A 24,954-nucleotide genomic window follows, 5' to 3' on the forward strand; every position below is an offset into this window, starting at 1 on the left:
CCTGTTGGCCACCCATCTGCTTTGGTCACTTCCAGGGATGTTGGTGAGAACTCTGGCACCATCCCCCAGTGTCTGCAAATCTCCAGCCCCGTGGGCTGAGGCTTGGAAGCATTGCCTTTCTCAGAACACTGGTTATCGGAGTTGGATCCCAGCACAAGCTACAGCAGCGCTGCTGGGTGCAGAGGTGTGCCATAGTATTATCATCCTGTAACCATCTCCCTACCTGCCAATGCACATTAATAGCTACTAATGGACATAAAGTACATGGCCTCAGGGGGAGATGATTGCCCTCTGGAGGAAGGGCTGTTCTCCGGCACCAGTAGATCTAGCCCACTCTGAACTGGGGCAATAAATGATGTCCACTGCCTACAGGGGACTTTCCACTTTTATTGCCGTCTTTCACTGCCCCTTTCCCTACGTGTTCTGTATATATGCTATTTGGCATGTAAATTTGGCTGTCTGATTAGTATTTAATCCAGGGAGGAATTTAGGGGCTCTCCTCTCAGAACATGAACTGGGATATGCTTGAGTGCAGTCTAATCATCTTGTAGATGGGAGCCTAACTTTGGGGGACCTAGGCTGATGATGACGTGTCCTGTTCTCATCCCTGTCCTGTTTATTCTGTGAGTAATAAACACCTGTGGATCACACCATTAGCAATGTCTGGTCCATGTTCTGCTCCAAATGGTCCTTCTCTAAGAACTTGTGAATATAGTGACATTGCAAGCACCATCTGGAGATTCATTAGGAGTGCATTTCTCACTCGCAACCCCAGACCTACTGAGTCAGACACTCTGGAGTTCAGGCCAAAGAATCTGTGTTTTCATAAGACAACACATTCCTGAGTATTTGGAAGCAGATTGCCAGATCTTTCCTCTGAGGCATCTCTGGGTGGGCCCAAGCACCAACTTTTCAGTTAGCAGCCAAGCACATAAAGTTTGCACCACCCAGGGTCTATGATGCATGGTCAAGAATGTTCCATCCTTCTGTGATTCCTGTGGATTGGGTACATGCACCTCTTAAGACAAAAGGGAACTGCCTAAAGTGATGGTATTTTTGAACTGAGATTGCAAAAATCACATCAGTACATGTTTTCCCAATTCTTTTTTGAAAATAACATATCAGATTTTCTATTATTTATTAGAGGAATACTATGTTATAGGGTTGCTATGAGTGGGAATCAACTCAATGGCAATGTTTTTTTTTTTTTTTTTAATGTTATATATGAAGGACCCTGGTGGCATATTGGTTAGGCACTCAGTGGCTAACTGAAAGGTTGGCAGTTTGAACCCACCAGCCACTCCATGGGAGAAAGATGTGGCAGTCTGCTTTGGTGAAGATTACATCCTTGGAAAATCTATGGGCAGTTCTACTCTGTTCTGTAGGGTCGCTATGAGTCTGAATTACCTCATCGGCAACAGGTATGCCACACAAGAGGGGACCTGGAAGTGCAAACAGTTAAAGTGCTCCGCTGACGACCAAAAGGTTGGCAGTTTGAACCTACCCAGTGGCTCCATGGGAGAAAGACCTGACGATCTGCACCTATAAAGATTAAAAAAAAAAAAAAAAAAAAGATTACTGCGTAGAAAATCCTATGGGGCAGTTCTACTCTGTCACATGGGGCACTACGAGTTGAGATAGACTCAACAGCACCTAACAACAACATGCTATATAGAAGGTATCTAGATGGCACAAATGATTTGTGCTTAACTACCAACCTGAGAATCTAAGACCAATCTATCTTAGAAGAAGTACAACCAGAATGCTCCTTAGAAGCAAGGTGGCGAGACTGTGTCTTACACACTTCAGACATGTTGCCAGGAGGGATCAGTCCCTGGAGAAGGACATCATGCATGGCAGAGTAAAGGGTCAGCGGAAAAGAGAAGACCCTTAATGAGGTGGATTGACAGTGACTGCAACAATGAGCTCAAGTATAACAACGATTGTAAGGACCGGGCAGTGTTTTGTTCTGTTGTGCATAAGGTCACTATGAGTCGGAACTGACTCAACAGCACCTAAGAACAACAACCAAACTGAAGGTTGACAGTTCAAAACCACCCAGAAGCACCTGGAAGGAAGGCCTAGAGATCTGCTTCTTTAAAGATTACAGCCAAGAAAACCCTATGGAACAGTTCTACTGTGCAACATATGGGGTTGCCATGAGTCAGAATCGACTTCGTAACAATAGGTTTGGTTTTGTGCTATATACAGTAGACCCTGGGTGGTGCACACTTTACGTGCTTGGCTGCTAACTGAAAAGTTGGTGCTTGAGCCCACCCAGAGATGCCTCAGAGGAAAGATCTGGCAAATCTGCTTCCAAATACTCAGCCACCGAAAACCCTGTGGTGCACTGTTCTGTTTTGACACTCATGGGTTGCCATGAGTCAGAGCAGATTCAATAGCCACTGGTTCTTGTTTTTGTTTTTAAATCTAGAATATAAACTGAGATTACTATAATTAAACAGATGAATACCAACTGTCAGAGGGGTTGCGAGGCAACTGAAGAGTCATACCCTGCTGCTGTGAATGTAAAATGGTACAATTACTTTGAAGCACAGTTCGTGGTAGTTTCTTTTAAAAAATAATACATTCATCAACCCTATGACCCCACCATTCCATTCCTAGATATTTACCCAAGAGAAATAAAACATACATCCATCTAAAAGCTTGTACACAAGTCTTCACGGCAGCTTTATTCATGATAGCCAAAAACTGGAAAGAACGAAACTACCCATTAACAGCTGAATGGATTTAAAAAAAAAAAAAAGGTATATCTATATAATGAAATACTACTCAGCAATAAAAAGGAACTATGGATAAATTCAACATGTATAAATCTCAAAATAGTTATGCTTAGTGAAAAAAGCTAGAGACCCCACTTCATCACCATGAGGATAAAAAAGAGTAAATATTGTATGATTCCCCTTAAATAAAATTCTTAAAAAAGGCTGATGACATAAAGCAAATCAACAATTTGCTTGGAACAGCAACGAGGGAGATCTGACAGAATTGACTGGAAGGGATTATGAAGGGACATGGGGAAATTTTTGAGTGTGTTCAATGTGTTCATAATCGTGATTGTGGTAATGGTTTCAGAGGTGTACGTACATGCTAAAACATCAAATTTTACACTTTAAATATGTGCAGTTTATTGCATGTCAATTGTACTTCAATAAAGCTGTTAACAACAAAGTGTTCTGCATAAAATACCTTTATCCACCATGTGTATGGTTAAGCACTCAGCTGCTCTGTGGGAGAAACACCTGGTGATCTGCTTCCGTAAAAATTATGGCCTAGAAAAACCTATAAGGAAGTTCTGCTCTGTCACACGGGGTCGCTATGAGTTGAACTGGCCTAAAGCACCTAACAACAACCACTATGCCTCTTGGAAAATCAGATCTGCCAACTATTTTGACTCTACCATACCACTCTTCCCAACATGTGGAGGGTCAGCCTGGCATCAATGGCAGCAGAAACTGGAGCACAATGAAGACCATGTCCACTTCAGTCACCGGAAATGCTGGCTGGGTCAGAGAAGCCCCACCCCTGGACTGAAGGACTTGTATTCTCTCAGGCCTGGACTTCCTGCCTATACAGCAATGGCCATAAGGTTCAACACTCTAGGGAGGCTCCGGGCCTCCAGAACCCTTTAGATTGTCAGTCATGCCAAAGGAGATAGAGGTCTACAGGTCTTGCAAATTTCCACACCCTTATCCTACACAGCCATAATCACATGGCCATCTGTGGATGTCACTTTATAATAGACACACCCCTTCTCATTTGCCACAGTCTTCCCAACTATCTCAGTATTTCTGTACTGAGTGTCTCTGTACCAGTTGATTCCCGCCTGACCTGTAGCTCATACAGTCAATGATACCCACCTACGGGACTCTGGATGTCAGTGGGCTGGCTCCCATACAGGTTTGGGAGACAGCAGTTCCTCCACAGTGGTGGGGAATGTGGGACAATTCCTGGGTACAAGAGACTCAACTCATGCTGCTCTCAAGAGCACTGGAGGGTGCTATCAACATTCTCCTCCTCAGGATGTTTTCTGGGCTTACAGGAAATCCTCATAACCAGGCCACAGGATTAGGTTCACAGAGTCATCAGTTCTACCTGGAAGGTCTTGGGCAAACTCCACTTGGACTTTTTCTCTGCAATCCTCTTGTCCCCTCCAGGCACATAAAGTTGGGGGCACCCACAAAAGGTGTTCCCACCTTCATGCTGGCAGACCCTATTCTTTTCTCAATTCACTCCACACAGTAAACAGGTCTCCCAAGAGTAAAGGCTTACACAATAATGCCTTTATCGCTACAAGAACCAGAACAGCATGAGGCAGGCAGTTACAAGGCTGGGTGACTTGGAAGCAGGACAAATCCATCAGAGCTTTATCACACGTATAGCCAACGGCATCAATGAAGAAGGGGCGACTTCTTTGGAAGCCTCTAGCAGATCCCAGCTCAAAGCCTTCTGGCCAGAGCTAGGTCACATCTGCTCAGAAACCAGTCATAAGGGGAAGAAATGAGGACCCTCAAGAAGGCTCAAAACACTTGTGATTCTCTCCAGGGAATAGGAGAGACAACACGAAGGTCTGTCTTCCCTGGACGTACTGGGGTGACCAACACACACTGGTCCCTGATGGCCAGTAGCAATGAGATAGCTTCCACCATAGGCACTGGCAGTGACATAACCCAGGACATTTTAGAAAGTGCAATGCAATGTGTGGCAGCTTCCAATGCATGTGGCACTCAGTGGGAATCTCCTCAGTATGGGCATCTGAATGGACAAGGCTCACCTGCTGGCTGAGGGCTCTCTCACAAAGGGTACTCGTGTGAGTCCTACTGGGTTTGACAAGGAAACTGCATATTTTATGCACTCATAAAACCTTCCTCTGTGAATATTCTAGTGTTGACAAGTTAGAGAGATGCAGCTAAAGGGTTAACAAAATTATTGCACTCATGAGACCTTTCCCTAGAGTGCACTTTCTTGTGCCGAACAAGATGAGACCTTCTGCTATAAGCTTTCCCACATTCACTGCACACATATGGCTTTTCTCCAGTGTGAACTCTCCGGTGTAAAATGAGGCTAGAGTTGCGGCTAAAGAATTTCCCACACTCACTGCACTCATAAGGCCTTGCTCCAGTGTGGACTTTCATGTGTTGGACAAGGTGGGAGCTACTGATATAGGTTTTCCCACATTCACTGCACACATAAGGCCTTGCTCCTGTGTGGACTCTCTGGTGTAGATTGAGGCTGGAATTGTGGCTAAAGCACTTCCCACATTCGCTACACTCATAAGGCTTTGCTCCAGTATGAATTCTCTGGTGAACAATAAGATTGGAGCTATGGCTGAAGAATTTCCCACATTCGCCACACTCATAAGGCCTTTCTCCAGTGTGGATTTTCTGGTGCTGAACAAGAGTGTCTTTGCGGCTGAAGGCTTTGCCACATTCACTGCATTCATAAGGCCTTACTCCGGTGTGAATTATCTGGTGCTGGACAAGTGTGTCCTTGCAGCTGAAGGCTTTACTGCATTTGCTGCATACATAAGACCTTGCTCCTGTGTGGACTCTTCGATGTTTAATGAGACTGGAGTTATGGCTAAAGAATTTTCCACATTCAAAGCACTCATAAGGCCTTGCCCCAGTATGAATTCTCCAGTGCTCAATAAGGTGGGAACTTTGGCTAAAGAATTTCCCACATTCGCTACACTCATAAGGCCTTTCTCCAGTATGAAATCTTTGGTGCTGAACAAGTGTGTCTTTCCGGCTGAAGGCTTTCCCACATTCACCACACTTATAAGGCCTTTCTCCAGTGTGAATTCTCTGGTGCTGAACAAGGTGGGAGTTTCTGCTGTAGGCTTTTCCACATTCGCTGCAGTCATAAGATCTTTCTCCAGTGTGAACTCTCTGGTGTTGAACAAGGGTGTCTTTGCGACTGAAGGCCTTCCCACATTCACTGCATGTGTAATGCCTTTTCCCAGTATGAAATTTCTGGTGTGTTCTGAGGTGGGACAGGTGAGTAAAGGCCTTTCCACATTCCTTACACACATGAGCTGTTTCTCCTCTGTGAGTTTTTCTGTGTTTAATAAGACCTGATTTCTCCTTGAAGGCATTTCCACACGTGAAGCATCTAAAGGGTCTGTCTTCAGTCTGAGCGATCCAGTTGTCGAGGAGAGTGAAGGTCTTCAGGAAGGCTTCCCCACAGTTGTTATAATTGAACAACGTCTGTCCAGTGTGGGCACCCTGGTGCTTGCCAAGAGTGGAGCTGTGCAGAAAGGACTCCATGCACTCAGTCTTTTTGGATGGGCTTACCTCAGTGTGAGTGGCCTGTTGCTGGAAGAGGCCAGGGCTGTCCAGGAGGCCCGTTCCTTCCTCTCTGTACACGAAGGGCCACCCTGGCATGTGGACTGCATAGCTCTTCACAAATGAAGCTTGATTGTCATTTTTTCTGAATGGATTCTCTGCACTGTGTGGCTCCTGTTGCTGGTCAAAATTTGCACCAGACGAGAAGTCTCTCCCACTTGGCCCACACATGCATGGTTTCTGGGTGGGGTGTGATCCCTGGTGCTGAGCCAGGTGTACAATGTCTTCCAAGATTGGGTCACACCTCTCACATGGGTAGGCTTTCTGGGTGGACAGAGTCCTGACCTGTGACACTCCTTCCAGAGAAACGTCCTGCTCAGAAGGTGTTGCCTCCTCTGCTTCATGCCAACAACCTGAAAGCAGAGACATGCTGGTGAAGTGCAGGCTGACACTAGTGGAGAATGGCAGCCCCATCATAAATGTGTATGTGAAATAACTAGGAATGAGTCCATGGGATTGTTGGTGGGACAGGGGAGCTAGGATCAGAGTGATTACGAGCCCATTGTCTGTGCTGGGCCTCTAGAGGTCACAAAATGGGGGAATATTAACACTGGGTAAATATATAAGTCGGTATACAGTATAGGGAGGAGAAGCAAGGTCTCTAAATCCACTGCAGACAGGTTTCAGCAGCGCCTTGGCTACAGGTTTCAGGTGGGCCCTGTGCAGAAATGTGTTTCCAAGCCCAAGAAAATCTGACTGCAAGGAAATAGCTAGTGTTCAAGGACTAATAAGATTATGTACATACCTCAAGACAAACTAAACACAGACAATGTTGCAGAACACACAGGACAATGGGTGAGACATGGAGGCTAGAGAAGTGGGGCAACAGCCAAGACGTAGAAGACAGAGAAGAAATGACAGATGTGGTGAAATAAGTTCCTTTATGTGGCCTTTTGCCTTGGCTCTTTGGAAAACCAGCTTTAGAGATGTTTCCCCTAAGCCCTGAGGTATTACCTTTGTCCTAGTTTTCTGCCCAAAGGGTTTGTTACACTTCCTGGGTAGCTGTAAACAACTTGGTCTGATTATTTTTGTCTGGTCATAGTCCAGTCTTCAGCCTGCCCTGCGATTGGTATGCACCTTGCAGGGACTGGTCAATAGACTATGCAAATGAAGTTAGCTGTACCCTACTATACAGATGAAGTCTTTGTGGCCTACCAAGAAGGGATTAGTCAGGTTTTGGTCCCACTAGGGGGGCCATGCCTTGAAATTGATAAGAAGTTGTGTATGTAAGCAACCAATCCCAGAGGTTTGTCAGACAGAAAAAAGCAGGGAAAGAAGTAGCATAAAGAAGCAAAAGGAAGATAAAACAGAGAAGAAGGGATAGAGAGAGAGGAAGAAGGAAAGAAACTCCTAAGAGAGCTGTAACACAGGCCAAGGGCTGCAACACTAAAGACAACGAGAGGCCCAGAAGGGGCCCAGTGGCAGAGTTGGTGATGTAAGGCCCCGAAAAGGGCCTGTGGAAGAGTCAGTGGTGAAAGACAACAGGATCCAAGAGAAGCCTGTTCTGAGGAGGCCAAGAGGAGCCCTGCATGGCCCAGAGGAGCTGAGAGAGCTGTCCAGTACTGAAGAAGGGAGATTTTGCCTGCATGCTTCCTGATTCCGATCCTGAGTTGTAGCGTGTTGATTCTGATTTCAAGTTGTTCCTTAATAAACAACTTAACTCTAACTATGGTCTGTAAGTTCTGTGTGACCACTTCATAGGATTACTGAACCCAGCAGAGAAGTAGAGGGTGTTGTGGAGAGAAGGGGTGGTGTCAGAATTGGTAAAAAGGTTGGAAAGTGAAGGTATGTCTGACCTTTTACTTCATAGGGATCAGCCTTGAGCTGATCTTGATTTGTATTAATGACCCTGAAGTTAGACAGGTTCTGACAATGATACTATTACTACTCCTACTACTACTATTAAACCAAAAAGTCCTACATTTTTAACACTGCCAAGAAGGAGAAGGAAGAACTACCATGTTGTTGTTAGATGCCATCGAGTTGATTTTTGACTCACAGTGATACCGTGTGAGAGAGCAGAACTGCCCAATAGGATTTACTAGACTTTAATCTTTACAGAAGCAGATCACCAGGTCTTTTCTCCTGTGGAGCTGCTGGGTGGGTTCAAACTGCCTACCTTTCTATTAGCAGCAGAGCACTTAAACATTGTGCCACCAGGACTCCTTTTAGGGAACTACCATATGACTCAGCAATTCCAATCCTAGGGACGTACTCAAAAGAACTGAAAGCACTTTTCACAATAGCCAAAGGTGGAAACAACCCAAATGTCCATCAATAGATGAAAAGATAAACAAAATGTGGCACTGATATACAATGGCTGGTGAATTTGAACTGCCAACCTTTTGGTTAGCAGCCAAGCTCTTAAGCACTGCACCACTAGGGATCCAAATGGAATGCTATTGAGCCATAAAGAGAAATGAAGTGCTGATCCATGCCACAACATGGATGAACCTTGAAAACATCATGCTGAGTGAGGTAAGTCAATCATAAAAGAACAAATATTGTTTGATCCTACTTATAAAAAATACCTAGAATAGACAACTGCACATAGAGAACAAAGTTTATTAGTAGTTACCAGAGGAGGAGAAGCCCTGGTGGCACAATCATTAAGTGCTCAATTACTAAACGAAAGGTTGGTGGTTTGAACCCACCAAGTAGTTTGGTGGGAGAAAGACCTGGCAAGCTGCTCCTGTAAAAATTACAGCCTAGAAAACCCTATGGGGCACTTCTCTGTCACATGGGGTCACTGTGAGCCTTAAAATCAACTTGAAAGCACCTAACAACAACAGCCAGGGGCAGGAGGGAGAGGGGAAGGGGGAATTCACTCCTAAGGAAACACTGAATAGCTATTTATGGTGATGGAAAATCTGGCAACAGATACAGCCTAGAAAACCCTACGGGGCAGTTCTCTGCCATATGGGGTCACTGTGAGTCTTAAACTCAAAGGCACTGAACAACAACAACAACCAGGGACAGGAAGGAGAGGGAAAGGAGGAGTCACTTTTTAGGAAACCCTAAGTAGCTATTTATGGTGATGGAAAATCTGGCAACGGATACTATGATTAATGTAATTGGTATCACCAAAGTATATGTGTAAAAAATGTTTAACTACCAAATGTTGCTCATATTTTACAACAATTAAAAAAATAAAAAAAGAGGAGGAGGAGAAGGTAGAAATGATGTATCACTACTGGCCTGGGCAACAAAACATCAGTGCACACAGAACAGGTTGAAAGTACAATGTGAGCCCAGGCTTGACATCACACCCGCCACCCCCACAGCAGGGCCAAACCCGCGCGGGGCTGATCCTGGTGTGCCTGGAGTCCTGTTCACCCTTTCAGGCACCTGGGTCTTTCTGCCCCTTTCCAAATGGGCAACTACATGAGACCTGGAAGGTGAATGTCCTAAAGGAAAGATGACAGATGAGTGGCAAGCACTGGCCCAGGGCGACTGACCCCACAGAGAAGAAAACTAAATGTTAAAAAAACAAACAAAAAAACCTTCCATGAGAATCTCAGGGGGCAGTGAGTTCTATCAGTGGGAGATGAACAACTCAGAAAAGGAGGGTGAGAACAGCCGCACAACTCAAAGAGTTTAAACAATGTCACTGAATTTTATAAGTAGAAATGGTGAATTGGTGTACGTATTGCTGTGTATATTCTCAACAACAACAACAAAATAAATTACCTAAGAGAAAAAAGAAAAGAAAATCTCCAAGGAGGATCTGGCAGAATAGTCCTGAGGCCTCTGCCAGCAGTGACCATGTCAGTCTCTGCAATTGCTGGCACAATCGGGCCCCAGGCCATGCCAGCTAGAGAAGGGAGGCAGACCCTGGGACACTGCGGTTCTGCTATGTAGGATCTGCCATGTAGGATTTGTTGAGCTGAATGTAAAACTCCAGGGCCCCTAACTCCTTCCCATAAGACTCTAGGGCAGCAGGTGTTGAGACCACTCAGAGAGGCTTGGGACACCACACACAGCCCAGTCCTGGCACTCATAGAACCTACTTCGAGAGCCTAAGAAGGCAGGGAGAAGTGTCTCTGATCTGGCTGTGGAATAGACAGAGCTGCCCCTAGGGAAAAAGAGAACAAAACCCTCCCAAGATGCTAGAGTAAATGTGAGGGCCTGTGGAAGGTTCCCTTTGAGATGCCCCAGTGATTGCCAGCTCCTGGTATTCATTTTTTTTTTTTTCTTTTAATTTTTATTGCGCTTTAAGTGAAAGTTTACATATCAAGTCAGTCTCTCACACAAAAACTTATATACACCTTGCTACATACTCCCAAATGCTCTCCCCCTAATGAGACAACCCACTCTCTCCCTCCACTCTCTCTTTTCATGTCCATTTCACCAGCTTCTAACCCCCTCTACCTCCTGGTGTTCTTGCCCTTGTATAAACATCTTCCCTTAACTGCAGAGTAGACTGACTAACTCTTTTCGAGGAACAAAATATGGCAAAAATGATGGGATGCCACTTTTGAGATTAGGCTACAAAAAGACTGGCTTCTATCCTTGCTCACTTGCTCAGAGAGAAGCCAGCCTCCACATTATAAGGTACGCTATGAGAAGGCCGACATGACAAGGAACTGCGGGAGGCCTCTGGTCAACAGCCAGGAAGGGACTTATGCTCACAGTCCAAAAGGCCACAAGAAACTAAATCTTGGAAGCAACCACATGAGTGAGATTGTAAGTGGATTCTTCCCTAGACAGGCTTTCACATGAAGACTGCAGCTCTGTCCAATAGCTTGACTGCAACCTCATCAGAAACCTTGAGCCCAAAGCCTCCAGGTAAGCTGTGACCAGATTCCTGACCCACTGAACGAAGGGAGATAATAATTTTCTCTTGTTATTAACCATCGAATTTTGGAGTAATCTGCCACATAACAATAGATAACAGGGACTTACCCAGGGAGGCCACCAAGGCAAAGTTCTCCAGCATCACATTGCGGTACAGGAGTCTCTGAGCCTCATCAAGGAGTCCCCACTCGTCCCGGGAGAAGTACACAAACACGTCCTCGAAGGTCACAGAGCCCTGAGATAATAGGGACAATTGAGCCCACAGGCCGTATCTCTCCCAGGACTCCCAGTCTATCCACTCACACATCCACCTCCTGCTCACTCTCCTCTCCAGCTCCTAACTCAGAGCAGGTACCAGGCTCTGGCATCACTAGTGTCTGCTTCCTCATGTTCAACTGATGACTGAATCCAGCCCAGAGCAGGACCAGGTAGGTGTGCAGATTGATGCCATCTAAGCTCTGGAATGCAGGGTCCCAAACACTCTCCTCCCAGGCAGCTTTCCTGGTGTCTTCCAGATCACGCATCGGGTCATGCTCTCCAGACACAATGAAACATGGGTTCAGCATTCTCCCATAAGCCTCCAATGTTGTTGTTGTTGTGTGCCACTGAATCAATTCTGACTCATAGTGACCCTCTATGACACAGGCGAAGCTCCCTGTAGGGTTTCCTAGACTTTAGTCTTCACAGGAGCAGATCATCAGGTTTTCTCTCCCACAGAGTGGCTGGTGGGTTTTAACAACTGACTTTCGGTTAGCAGCTGAGTGCTTAATCATTGTGCCACCACAGCTCTGAAGCCTCCATTACTATGGTCTTAAGGCCATCAGTTCACATTCACAACATACATGTCAATCTTTGGAATATGCCTTTCTCACATCTGGGACCCCCACCACTGACAACCCCCTGGCCCACACTATATGCATCAGCATGACATTCCCTATGCCACTCTACACATGGCATCCAGGGAGTGCTCATCTGTCTCTCTAACACTCACCAGCCCAACCCAGGTGCCCAAGTAAGAGACCCTGTCCCTGCTTTCATCTTTTTTGTTCACTAATGGCACTGCCACTATGACTGGACGATAAACCAGTTATTGTTGATTCCAACTCATGGTGTCAGATAGAACTGTACTCCATAGGGTTTTCAATGGTTATGAATATACCACGGACTGACAGAAGAGCGAATAAATCTGTCTTAGAAGAAGTACAGCCAAAATGCTCCTTAGAAGTGAGGATGGAGAGACTTCGTCTCACATACTTCAGACACGTTACCAAGAGGGACCAGTCCCTGGAGAAGAACATCATGCTTGGTAAAGTAGAGGGTCAGTGAAAAAAAGGAAGACCCTCAATGAGGTGGACTGACACAGTGGCTGCAACAATGGAATGGGCTCAAATATAGCAACAATGGTGAGGATGGCACAGGAACTGGCAGAGTTTCGTTCTGTTGTACATAGTATGAGTTGGAAGTGACTCGATGGCACCTAACAATAACAGCATGATATTTCAGAAGTAGATCACAAGGCCTTTCTTACGAGGCTCTTCTGGGTGGATGTCAATCTCCAGCCTTTTGGTTTGTAACCAAGCACTTAACCATTTTCACCACCTAGAGATTCCTGACTTGATACCCCCCCTAAATTTAACTCATGGCTCAACCCTATTCCATGTACAGGCCATCTTTTGGACTTCTTCAACCTGAACCCCTTCTCAGAACTCAAAACCTGTAAGTCCAGCTTGATGCCTCAACTGAGGGATCTCTGGAACTTTTTAAACTCAGTATGGCTAAAACCTAACTCCTGACACAGTTACTGAAAATCACTCCAACCACCAACTTCCTCTTCTCAATTGATGGCATATCCATCATTCTACCAGCTAAAACCAAAAAAACTTTGGCGCCTTCCCTGATTCTTCCCTTTCTCTTGCTCACCCTTCACATCAGAAAATCCAGCCCCCCTATTTAAAAATCAGATCCCAAAGCCAACCACTATTTCCATTTCCACAGTCACCCCTTTGGGCCAGTCACCACTAGCACTCATGGAGTCTATTGCAGTAGCCTCCTCCCTAAGACCTGAGTCAGATCAACTGCCTCCTCTGTTCCATAGCTTCCCTGCCTTTCACCACCCTCAGAAGAGAGGCCTGCCTCCTCAGGCTGCCATTCCTACCTGATTCCAGTCCCCTGCTCTCTGTTCCTAGGAAACATAATTAAGACCTGTCATTCCTTGAGCCTTCCCAATCAATTCTCACCTCCAAGTATTTGCACATATCTGTTCCTGGGACTAACACACCCTCTGGTCTTCATCCTATTAGTTTACAGAAATGGGAACCTCTCTGCTTATACCTGTGGCCTACATTTAGAAGCCAGGGACCCCAGTCTCAAGTGCAGAGATAGGGACAGATGAAGAGTGCCAGTACAACACTATTTCTCATTAGAAAACCTGGTCAGAGCTACTTCAAGAAGATATATAAAATCCACCCAACTTCTCTAAGCACCACTGCCACCACTCTGGTCCATCTGCCATTAGCATTCACCTGGAGTATTGCAGTAGACTCTCTCCTGGTGTCTCTGACAACATCCCTCATAGCAATCTTGTCTCCACTCTGCAGTCAAAGTGTATCTGTTAAGACTGGAATCAGAACACCTTCTCTGATCCAAACCTTCCGTGGCTCCCACCACCCTCCGAACAGAGGCCCAACTCCTCAGGCCAACATTTCTGCCTGACTTTTGTCCCATGCTCTACGTTCCCAAGAGACAATTAAGACCTATAGCTCCGGAACACTGTGTCATGGATTGAATTATGTCCCCCAAAAAATGTGTGTATCAACTTCATTAGGCCATTATTCCAGTCTTGTGTGACTGTCCTCCATTTTGTGACTGTGATTTTACGTTGAGAGGATTAGGGTGGGACTGTAACACCACCCTTACTCAGGTTACCTCCCTGATCCAAGGAAAAAGGAGTTTCCCTGGGGTGTGGACTGCACCACCTTTTATCTCTCAAGAGGGAAACAAGGCTGGGCCATGCTGTCCTCCTGAGTGTCCAGAAAAAGAAAGTAGTATTGGTTAGCACCTAGCACCATCCATCGGTTTGACCACTGGACCAATTATTAATAATGGAATTAGAATTAGTAATGTGCCAGTATCTTTTAACTCTTTTTCAGGTCACATACAAGCAGAGAGTTTGGGACCTCACATCACCAAAAAAGGTGCACCAGGAGCAGAGCGCGACCTTTGGACATGGGGTCCCTGCCCCTGAGAAGCTCCGTGACCGGGGGAAGATTGATGACAAGGAACTTCCTTCAGAGCCGTTAGAGAGAGAAAGCCTTCCTTGGGAGATGACACCATGAATTTAGACTTGTAACCTACTAAATTTCTCTTTGATAAAGCCATCCGCTTGTGGTATTTGTTATAGCAGTACAACTAAGATACACTACAAACTCATTCTCGTCTCCAAGTACTTGCAGAAGGTAGTTCCTCTGCTTTGATAAGCTTTCCACACATCATCCCATTGATTGGTGCGAATTGGAAAGTCTCCACACAATTCCCGAAAGAGTGACCGCCCACCGTGACCTTTACACTCAAGGCCAAGGAGAGGTGAAAGCGAACGTCCTAGGATAGAAGATCCTCTACATGAGAGACCCTCCACTCACCTGAGCCTGGTCCGTCGACATCGCCGCCGCCATCGGATCGGATCCTGTGGGCAAAATAGAGTCGGGAGAGGCGGAAGAACAGGGCGTGTTTCTCCGGCTCCGGAGAACTCTAACACCTCAACTGGGCAAGGTGACCTAAGTCTTCCCCGTGTGGAACGATCGCAGACTCAGCGGCCACTCTCTGGGTGCGGTAAAGACCGAGGACCCGCGAGGAGGCCTGGGAAGCTCGCGACCCCGACTGACACCCCGCTTGAGGCTGTTCGTCCCACAGATACCGGACACGGCTAGTAACAAAGGCACAGAGGAACGCTCTACCCCTTTGAGCGTCTTTCCTTGCTCGGTTCCGACAACAGGACGCTGGACCGGGCCACACCGGGAGTACTGACAGGCGCGGCAAATGACATCGACGAAGGTGACACCGGAAGTACCGCCCCGGCCAGCAAGAAAGACCAATATACCGAGCTGTTATTGGGCCAATGTGCTACGCACAGACTTCTGGGTAATGTAGTTTTAATCCTGTATCCAACCGTACGTTGCGCACCTTTCCTCTTCTCCATGGCAACAGCAAAGCGGCGCTGCGCTAGAGACCGGAGAGAAAGGATTGAGAAACTTTGTTCTGAAGCGCGCAAGTCCTCTTAAAGGGGACGCATCAAGATTTCCGTGGTCGCCAGGGACAAGCCCAGGCACACAGAGGACTAAAACAGGTGACCCACTTTTTAATCCTACTTCTGAGGCTCTGGGAGAGCTGCTTCACCTCTCTGAGCTTTGAGAACCAGGATTCAAATTGAAAAATGAGTATAGCGGGATCGTGGCCTTTTTGTGTTTTCAGGCGCCCTGGTGGTGCAGTGGTTAAACCGCTTAGCTGCTAACGGAAGGGTCCACAGTTCAAACCCACCATCTGCTCCGCGAGGAAGCTGTGCTGTCTGCTTCGTTTAAAGATAAAACCTTTGGAAACCCTATGGGGCGGTTCTACTCTGTCATATAGGAAAGCTGTGAGTCGCAATCAACTCAACAGCAACATATTTTTCAGTGTTTTCACCGATTCTGACTCATGGCGACCCCATGTGTGCAGAGTAGATTTGATCCATTGGGTTTTCAAGGATGTGGCCTTACGGAATAAGATCGCCAGGCCTGTCTTCCCAGGGGTCCGAAGCACGAATCTTTTGGCTAGTAGGCACTTAACCTTTGTACCACACAGGGACACCAAGTAGTGTTTTAAGTTCTTCTAATTCAGTGGTTCCCAAATGTTAGTCCCTGGTTTGGCAGCATCAGCATCTCCTGTGAACTTGAAAATGCAAGTTCTGGGATCCAACCTAGTCCTAGTGGCACAGTCACCCTACAGGTAGGGCCCTAGTTTGAGCACTGAGCTCTCTTTCAAAGTTCAGTACTGAAAAAATAAAAAACGTAACTAAAATGGGAACATTCTGTAACTTACTTAATGGGAGGTGAGACGAAAAGTGCTTAGCACAGGACCTGGCATATAGATACTGCAAAACACATAAGAGCCACTGTTGTTATTAGCATGTTTATCACAAGATTCTCACATACACTGGAGGGTAAGTCACAGAAGACACCTTTTAGCCAGGTCACTGGTGATATTTTTCAAAACATAAAATACCATGACTCCCTGACTCAGCCAGTAGCATCATAGTTGTTAATTTTTTCGCCAAAAGCACACCTTTATACTCTTTAGTATTTTAAGAAATATATCATAAATCACTGGTAGTTCTATTGCCCAAGGGATGCAATCTTACAGGCCACATACTTCAAAACTTGGGAGTATCGGGACTAACTGCCCTCAGGCGTAAATGGACAGTGAACTTAACATGGTCTCATGTCATCCTTTATTTCATAGGATGACACAGCACTAATTCATGTCTAATTCACAGGAACCAGGGCCTCAACACCCTCATGCCTTCCCCTCTGGCCCTCAAGGCATGCAGACCCAGTACAAATGCGTGATTAGGAGATGGCTCAGCTCAACTTGATACCTAGTGATAGACAGGATCACTAGTTCCCATCCTCATCAAGCCACTATCTTCCCATCATGTGATCTTGCAGCTTCAAGGGAGCACTAAATGCTGGGGAGATGGAAAAATTGGAACCACTAAGCTCCAAGGAGACAACCCCAGAAGGAATGTAAATGATTTGGTATAAAGAAGAAACATTTTCAGAATCATTTCTGCCCATATTCCATTGGCAAAGCTCATTCGCATGGTCCCAAATCAAGTGTTAGGAAAGCTGGGCCATGCTGTCCTCTTGAGTGTCCAGAAAAAAAAAGTAGTATTGGTTAGCACCTAGTACCATCCATCAGTTTGACCACTGGACCAATTATTAATAATGGAATTAGACTTAGTAATGTGCCAGTATCTTTTAACTCTTTTTCAGGTCACATACAGCGATATGGTGTGACACCTGTCTTGTTCAGAAGATTCAGCTACCTTAGGTAGATAAGTCACATGATAATACTGATTCTGATGATCAAATGCATTGGGAGACTGAGCTAAAGCCTTATCAGGATACGATACCATAGGGAAATGACTGTCCTGAGGAAGAAATAGGTTTAACTAACCAATAGCTAATTTCTATGCTACATAGTTCTACACAGGTTTATCATAAGCTACAAATAGTGGAGGAAGCACACAATCGTATCAGTACAAAAATATGAAATGTAATGGCTTTAGGATGAATGCACAGGAAAAATTAGTTTCTTTACACCTAACTCTATCCTACATTGGCTTTTCCAAATATTAGGCATATTCATACTGATACTATTGCTGTATCTCATGTGAATGCTGTACTAAATGTGGATGCGCACATAAATATGATTGCTTTGCTTTACGCAAGCCTTGGCCAAAGGGCCAGGGGGTGGCTTATGCAGGAAAGCATTACCCTTGCCCAAAGAAAAGTTTGAGCTTTTTTCTCCAGCTCCTGGGAGGTAATCTATAAGCTCTTGGAATCCCCTGCCTGTTAAGAGTGTCTCTGTTTACCTGGAAGCCTAGCCATGCCAGACAGTCTATACTAACAATGTGATTTATGGTGCGAGACTTGGGCCATGCAGTATTAGCTCAACCTCTAGAGGGGCTAGACACTAACGTCAGCCATGCGAGAGGGTTAACCATGTCTACGTGAGTGAGCCCCAATAAAAATTCTGGACACCAAGGCTCTGGTAGGCTTAATGCAATTTCTATCAAAATCCCACCAAAATGTTTTGTATATACATAAGCATATTCTAGAACATATATGGAAAGCGAAAGGGACTGTTGTTGTTGTTGGGTGCCATTGAGTCAGCTCTTACTTTTAACAACCGTATGTACAAGAGAAGGAAACACTGCCTAATGCTGTGCCATCCTCACAATTGTTGCTATGTCTCAGCCCACTATTGCACCTACTATGTCAATCCATCTCACTGGGGGTCTTACTTTCTTTCGCTGACCCTCTACCAAGCATGACGTCCTTCTCCAGGGAACTAGGTAAGTTAAATCAACCTTAAAAAAAGAATGTAGAACAGAGAATCACATTACCCATTTTAAGATTTACTAGGTAATCAAGGCACTATGGTACTGACAGAGGTTCAGACACATATATCAATGGAAGAGTACAAAGACCCAAGAAATACACCAACATGAATATGCCCAACTGATTCCTGACACAGGGGCAACAGCAATTCAGTGGAGGCAGCACAGTCTTTCCAACAAATGGTGTCAGAACAACTGACTACCCCTAGACAAAAGAAAAAAGGAAAAACAGAGACAGAAGCAAATTCAACTTCCACCTCGCAGCAATACAAAAGTTAATTAAAAAATGATCAGAGATGTAAATGTCAAACATAAAACATTTTTTAAAAAAGCAAACTTTGGGGCCTAGGGCATGGTGAAGGATTATGAGACATTTCACCGAAAAGATCTAAAAGTTTCATTCACAATAATGACAACCATTAAAGCCAACATAAAACAGATTCTCAGCACAATCCTAATGCAAGACTACACATGTAGTCATTTAAAAAGGCCCTGAGGGGCTTCACAGTGGGTACATGATTATTTTTATATCTATCTGTACAACATTTTTTTTTAACATAAGGTAATACTATGACATACAGCTCAAAACCCAGGCTCAAAGAAAATGCCAAAGGAGGAATTGCAAAATACTGTCATCAATGACTGAGTGCAGCATGATTGTAATTATGAAACTCACACATACCTGCATGTACACATGCTGGTTTGCCTGTGGAAATTTCCATCAGTTACAGCAAGTCTTCAACAATCTTTCATAAGATTAAAAATAAGGTTCCATAAAGACTCAGCTAATACAAAATCAACGATGAAAAAGATGAAAAGAAAACACATAAAGAAAAACGACTCAGAACAGAAAATTAAGAACAAAGAAACTGTCAACAACACACACACACAAAATACATCAAATTGACAGCACTAAATTCATACCTATCAATAATTACGCTGAATGTAAATAGACTACATGGACCAATAAAGAAACAGACAGTGACAGAACGTATAAAAAAATATGCTCCATCTATATGCTGCCTACAAGAGACACACCTTAGACTCAAAGACAAGAACAAACTAAAACTCAAAGAATGGAAAAAAATATATGAAGCAAACAACAACAAAAAAAAATGAGCAGGAGTGGCAATATTAATCTCTGACAAAATAGACTTTAAAGCAAAATCTACCACAAAGGATAAAGAAGGACACTATATAATGATTAAAGAGGTAATACGCCAGAAGGACATAACCATAATAAATATTTACGCACCCAACAACAGGGCTCCAAAATACATAAAACAAACTCTAACAGCACTGAAAAGAGAAGCAGCTCCACTAAAATAGTAGAAGAGTTCAACACACCACTTTCAGTGAAGGACAGAACATCCAGAAAGAAGCTCAATAAAGACGCAGAAGATCTAAATGTCAGAATCAACCAACTTGATCTCATAGATAGATACAGAACACTCCACCCACAGCAGCCAAGTATACTTTCTTTTCCAAGGCACATGAAACATTCTCCAGAATTAGGCCACAAAGCAAACCTTAACAGAATCCAAAACACTGAAATATTACAAAGCATCTTTTCTGACCATAAAGTCATAAAAGTAGAAATCAATAACAGAAACAGCAAGGAAAAAAGAAAAACCAAATACATGGAAAGTGAACAACACCTTGCTCAAAAGCTACTGAGTTATAGAAGAAATCAAGGATGGAATAAAGAAATTCACAGAATCAAATGAGAATGAAAACACATCTTACCAGAACCTCTGGGACACAGTAAAAGCTGTGTTCAGAGGTCAATTTATAGTACTAAATGTACACATCCAAAAAGAAGAAAGGGCCAAAATCAAAACTCTAACCCTACTACTTGAACAAATAGAAAAAGAGCAGCAAAAGATGCCCACGGGCACCATAAGAAAGGAAATAATAAAATTAGAGAAGAAATCAGTGAAACAGAGAATAGAAAAACAACCGAAAGAGGTAACAAGACCAAAAGCTGGTTCTTTGAAAAGATGAACAAAATTGATAAACCACTGGCCAAAATGACAAAAGGAAACCTCAAGAGGAAGCAAATAACCCAAATAAGAAATGAGATGGGTGACATCACAACAGACCCAAATGAAATTAAAAGAATCATAACAGGATACTATGAAAAACTGTACTCCAACAAATTTGAAAACCTAGAAGACATGAACAAATTTCTAGAAACACACTACCTACCGAAACTAACACAAACCGAGGCAGAAAATCTAAATAAACCTATGACAAAAGAAGACATTGAAGAGGTAATTAAAAAATTCCCAACAAAAAAAAGCCCTGGCCCTGAGGGCTTTACTGGAGAATTCTACCATACTTTCAGAGAACAGTTAACACTATTACTACTAAAAGTATTTCAAAACACAGAAAAGGATGGAATACTCCTGAACTCATTCTATGAACCCACCATACCCCTGATACCAAAACCAGGTAAAGACACCACAAAAAAAGAAAATTACCAATATCCCTCATGAACATAGATGCAAAAATCCTCAACAAAATTCTAGCCAATAGGATTCAAAAAAATAATTCACCATGACCAAGAGGGTTTCATACCAGGTGAGCAGGGATGGTTCAACATTAGAAAACCAATCAATGTAATCCATCACATAAACAAAAGAATCACATGATATCAATTGATGCAGAAAAAGCATTTGACAAAGTCTAACACCCATTCATGATAAAAACTCTCAGCAAAATAGGAATAGAAGGGAAATTCCTCAACATAATAAAGGGCATTTATAGAAAGCCAACAGCCAACATCATCCTAAATGGAGAGAGTCTGGAAGAATTCCCCCTGAGAAAGGGAACCAGACAAGCATGACTTTTATCACCACTTTTATTCAACATTGTGCTGGAGGTCCTAGTCAGAGCAATTAGGCTAGAAAAAGAAATAAAGCACATCCAAATTGGTAAGGAAGAAGTAAAACTATCCGTATTTGCAGATGATATGATCTTACACACAGAAAACCCCAAAGAATCCACAAGAAAATTACTGGAAGTAACAGAAGATTTCAGCAAAGAATCAGGATATGAGATAAACATACAAACATCAGTTGGATTCCTCTACAGCAACAAAGAGAACTTTGAAGAGGAAATCACCAAATCAATACCATTTACAATAGCCCCCAAGAAAATAAATTACTTAGGAATAAATCTAACCAAAGACGTAAAAGACCTATACGAAGAAAACTACAGGACACTGCTGCAAGAAACCAAAAGAGACCTACGTAAGTGGAAAAACATACCATGCTCATGGAGAGGAAGATTGAACATTGTGAAAATGTCACTTCTACCCAAAGTGATCTAAAGATGCAATGCAATCTCAATCCAAACTCCAATGACATTTTTTAATGTGATGGAGAAACAAATTACCAACTTCATATGGAAAGGGAAGACGCCCCAGATAAGTAAAGCATTACTGAAGAAGAACAAAGTGGGAGGCCTTACACTACCTGATTTTAGAACCTTTTATACCACCACAGTAGTCAAAACAGTCTGGTACTGGTACAACAGCAGATACATAGACCAATGTAACAGAATTGAGAATCCAGATATAAACTCATCCACCTATAAGCAGCTGATATTTGACAAAGGCCCAAAGTCTGTTAAATGGAAAAAAGACAGTGCCTTTAACAAATGGTGCTGGCATACCTGCATATTCATCTGCAAAAAAATGAAACAAGACCCATACCTCACACCATGTACAAAAACTAACTCTAAATGGGTCAAAGACCTAAATAAAGAGCAAAAAATCTAAAACGATAAAGATCACAGAAGAAAAAATAGAGACAACGTTAAGAGCCCCAATACATGTCATAAACAAAATACAAAACGTAACTCACGATACGTGAACACCAGGAGAGAAACTAGATAACTCGGAGCTTCTAAAAATCAAACACTTATGCTCATCAAAGACTTCACCAAAAGAGTAAAAAGACAACCTATAGACTGGGAAAAAATTTTTGGCTACGACATATCTGATAAGGGTCTAATCTTTAAAATCTATAAGATACTGTAAAACCTCAACAGCAAAAAGACAAATATCCCAATTAAAAAATGGGCAAAGGATATGAACAGGCACTTCACCAAAGAAAACATTCAGGCGACTAAAAGATACATGAAGAAATGCACACTATCATTAGCCATTAGAAAAATGCAAATCAAAACTACAATGAGATACCGTCTCACCCCAACAAGGCTAATATTAACTCAAAAAACACAAAATAATAAATGTTGGAGGGTTTATGGAGAGACTGGAACACTTATACATTGCTGGTGGGAATGCAAAATGGCACAACCACTTTGGAAATTGATTTAGCACTTCCTTAAAAAGCTAGAAATAGAAGTACCATACGATCCAGCAATTCCACTCCTAGGAATATATCCTAGAGAAATAACAGCTGTCACACGAATAGATATATACATGCCCATGTTCACTGCAGCATTGTTCACAATAGCAAAAAGTGGAAACAAAATAGATGCCCTTCAACAGATGAATGGATAAACAGATGATGGTATGTTCACACAACGGAATACTACGCAAAGATATAGAACAATGAATCTGAAAAACATCTCACAACATGGAGGAATCTGGAAGGCATTATGCTGAATCAAATTAGTTAGTCACAAAAGGACAAATATTGTATGAGACCCACTATTATAAGAACTCAAGAAAAGGTTGAAACACACAAGAAAACATTCTTTGATGGTTACGAGGGTGGGGAGGGAGAGAGAGTGGAATTCAGTAGATAGTAAACAAGAATTATATTAGGTGAAGGGAAAGACAACACATAATACAGGGTAAGTGGGCACAACTGGACTAAACCAAAAGCTATTCAGCTTCCTGAACATAACCAAACACTTTGAGGGACAGAGTAGCAGGGACGGGGGTCTGGGGACCATGGTTTTGGGGGACATCTAGATCAACTGGTTTAACAAAGTTTATTAAGAAGATGTTCTACATCCCACTTTGGTTAGTGGCATCTGGGGTCTTAAAAGCTTATGAGCAGCCATCTAAGATGCTTCAAGTGGTCCCAGCCCATCTGGAGCAAAGGAGAATGAAGAACACCAAAGACGCAAGGAAAACATTAGCCTAAGACACAAAAAACCAAAAAACCAAACCCGATGCCATCGCGTTGATTCCAATTCATAACGACCCTACAGGACAGAGTACAACTGCCCCACAGAGTTTCCAAGGAGCGCCTGGTAGATCTGAAATGCTGACCTTTTGGTTGGCAGCCAAACTCTTAACCACTACACCACAAGAGACAAAACAGCCACATAAACCAGAGACTCCATCAGCCTGAGGTCAGAAGAACCAGCTGGTGCCTGGCTACCACCAACGACCGCCCTGACAGGGAACACAACAGAGAGTCCCTGATGGAGCAGGAAAAAAGTTGGGTGCAGAACTCAAATTCAGGTAAAAGGACCAGACATAATGGTCTGAGACTAGAGGAACCCCAAAAGACATGGCTCCTGACCCTCTGTTAACCCAGAACTAAAACCATTCCTGGAGCCAACTCTTCAGACAAAGATAAGACTGGACTATAAAACATAAAATAATACTCATGAAGAGTGTGCTTCTTAGTTCAAGTAGATACAGGAGACTAAATGGGCAGCTCCTGTCAGGAGGCTCGATGAGAAGGCAGGAAGGGATGGGAGCTGGTTCAATGTATGTGGGAAACCCGGTGTGGAAAGAGGGAGTGTGCTGTCACACTACAGGGATAGCAACTAGAGTCACATAATAACATGTGTATAAATTTGTGTAAATTAACTTCAGCTGTGAACTTTCACCTAAAGCACATGAAAAAGAAAATCTTCTTTTTTTTTTTCTTTTCCCCTGAGTTTATCATGATCCTTTAACTTAATTTAGCTGCGCTTTATTTTGTTTTCGTGGTAATTCAATACCTTGAAAACTGTTGAGGTGGACATGGAGAAGCCTCTCTACTGAGGATTAATAAAGCTGAGCAACCCCACTGAGAGGAAAGAACTAAGACTTACCTGGGAAGGTCACACAGCTAACCTACCATATTCATATTCCGGAGGAAAACAAAATTAGAGTGGGATCAAGAAAATGTGTGCATACCGGGAGGTTAAATACACAAGTGGTTTGTTTTTTTAAAAATCAAAGACTTTAAGAACTTAAGTGGTACAGTAAGTAAATCCTACCATTTTGCACTTATATCCTTAGATCCTTAAATATGACAAAGTATTTCACAGCTCATATTAATCATAAAGACTTACACTCCTCAAGGGTAAACATGATGTTGTGGAACAAAGGAGGCATTCAATAAATGTTTCCAGCCCTACCCTCAACTGTCCAACTCTCCTGACAACGGACAGCACAAGACAAATAAAAAGGATGAGATGCTTTTACCTCTGAAACCACATTCCCCTCTCCCCAACAAGGAAGGAATGACATTTGTTACCCTGTTTCTTTGCTCTTCTACACCTCTTCCTTTTTAAAAATATTCCTGAGATAATTCTGCATTGTAAATTAAGGAGAAAGATATGGCTGAAGGTTTTCCTAAGTGCAAAATAACCACTGTGTCTCTCTTGGATAAATTCGCAGATGTAAAGTCAGACTCTAGGTGGGTCAGTTTCTAAAAG

General features: G+C 43.4%; 1 protein-coding gene across 2 annotated transcripts; it reads right to left on the bottom strand.

Annotated features, from left to right (window-relative positions):
• Positions 1-1,563: 1,563 nt before the first annotated feature.
• ZNF304 (zinc finger protein 304) lies at positions 1,564-24,831 on the bottom strand. 2 transcript variants are annotated; one of them, XM_049899839.1, is made up of 5 exons: positions 24,774-24,831; positions 14,801-15,380; positions 13,685-13,753; positions 11,271-11,397; positions 1,564-6,718 (listed from the first exon to the last, which is right to left on the bottom strand). In XM_049899839.1, the coding sequence occupies exons 2-5, from the start codon at positions 14,831-14,833 to the stop codon at positions 4,917-4,919; spliced, it is 2,031 nt and encodes a 676-aa protein (XP_049755796.1). In that variant the 5' UTR covers positions 14,834-15,380; positions 24,774-24,831; the 3' UTR covers positions 1,564-4,916. The 2 variants fall into 2 exon arrangements, with proteins under 2 accessions (XP_049755796.1, XP_049755797.1); XM_049899840.1 differs by lacking the exons at positions 13,685-13,753; positions 24,774-24,831.
• Between the last annotated feature and the right edge of the window lie 123 nt (positions 24,832-24,954).

This window comes from Elephas maximus, chromosome 11, assembly GCF_024166365.1.
Source record: "Elephas maximus indicus isolate mEleMax1 chromosome 11, mEleMax1 primary haplotype, whole genome shotgun sequence".
Taxonomy (NCBI): Eukaryota; Metazoa; Chordata; class Mammalia; order Proboscidea; family Elephantidae; genus Elephas; species Elephas maximus.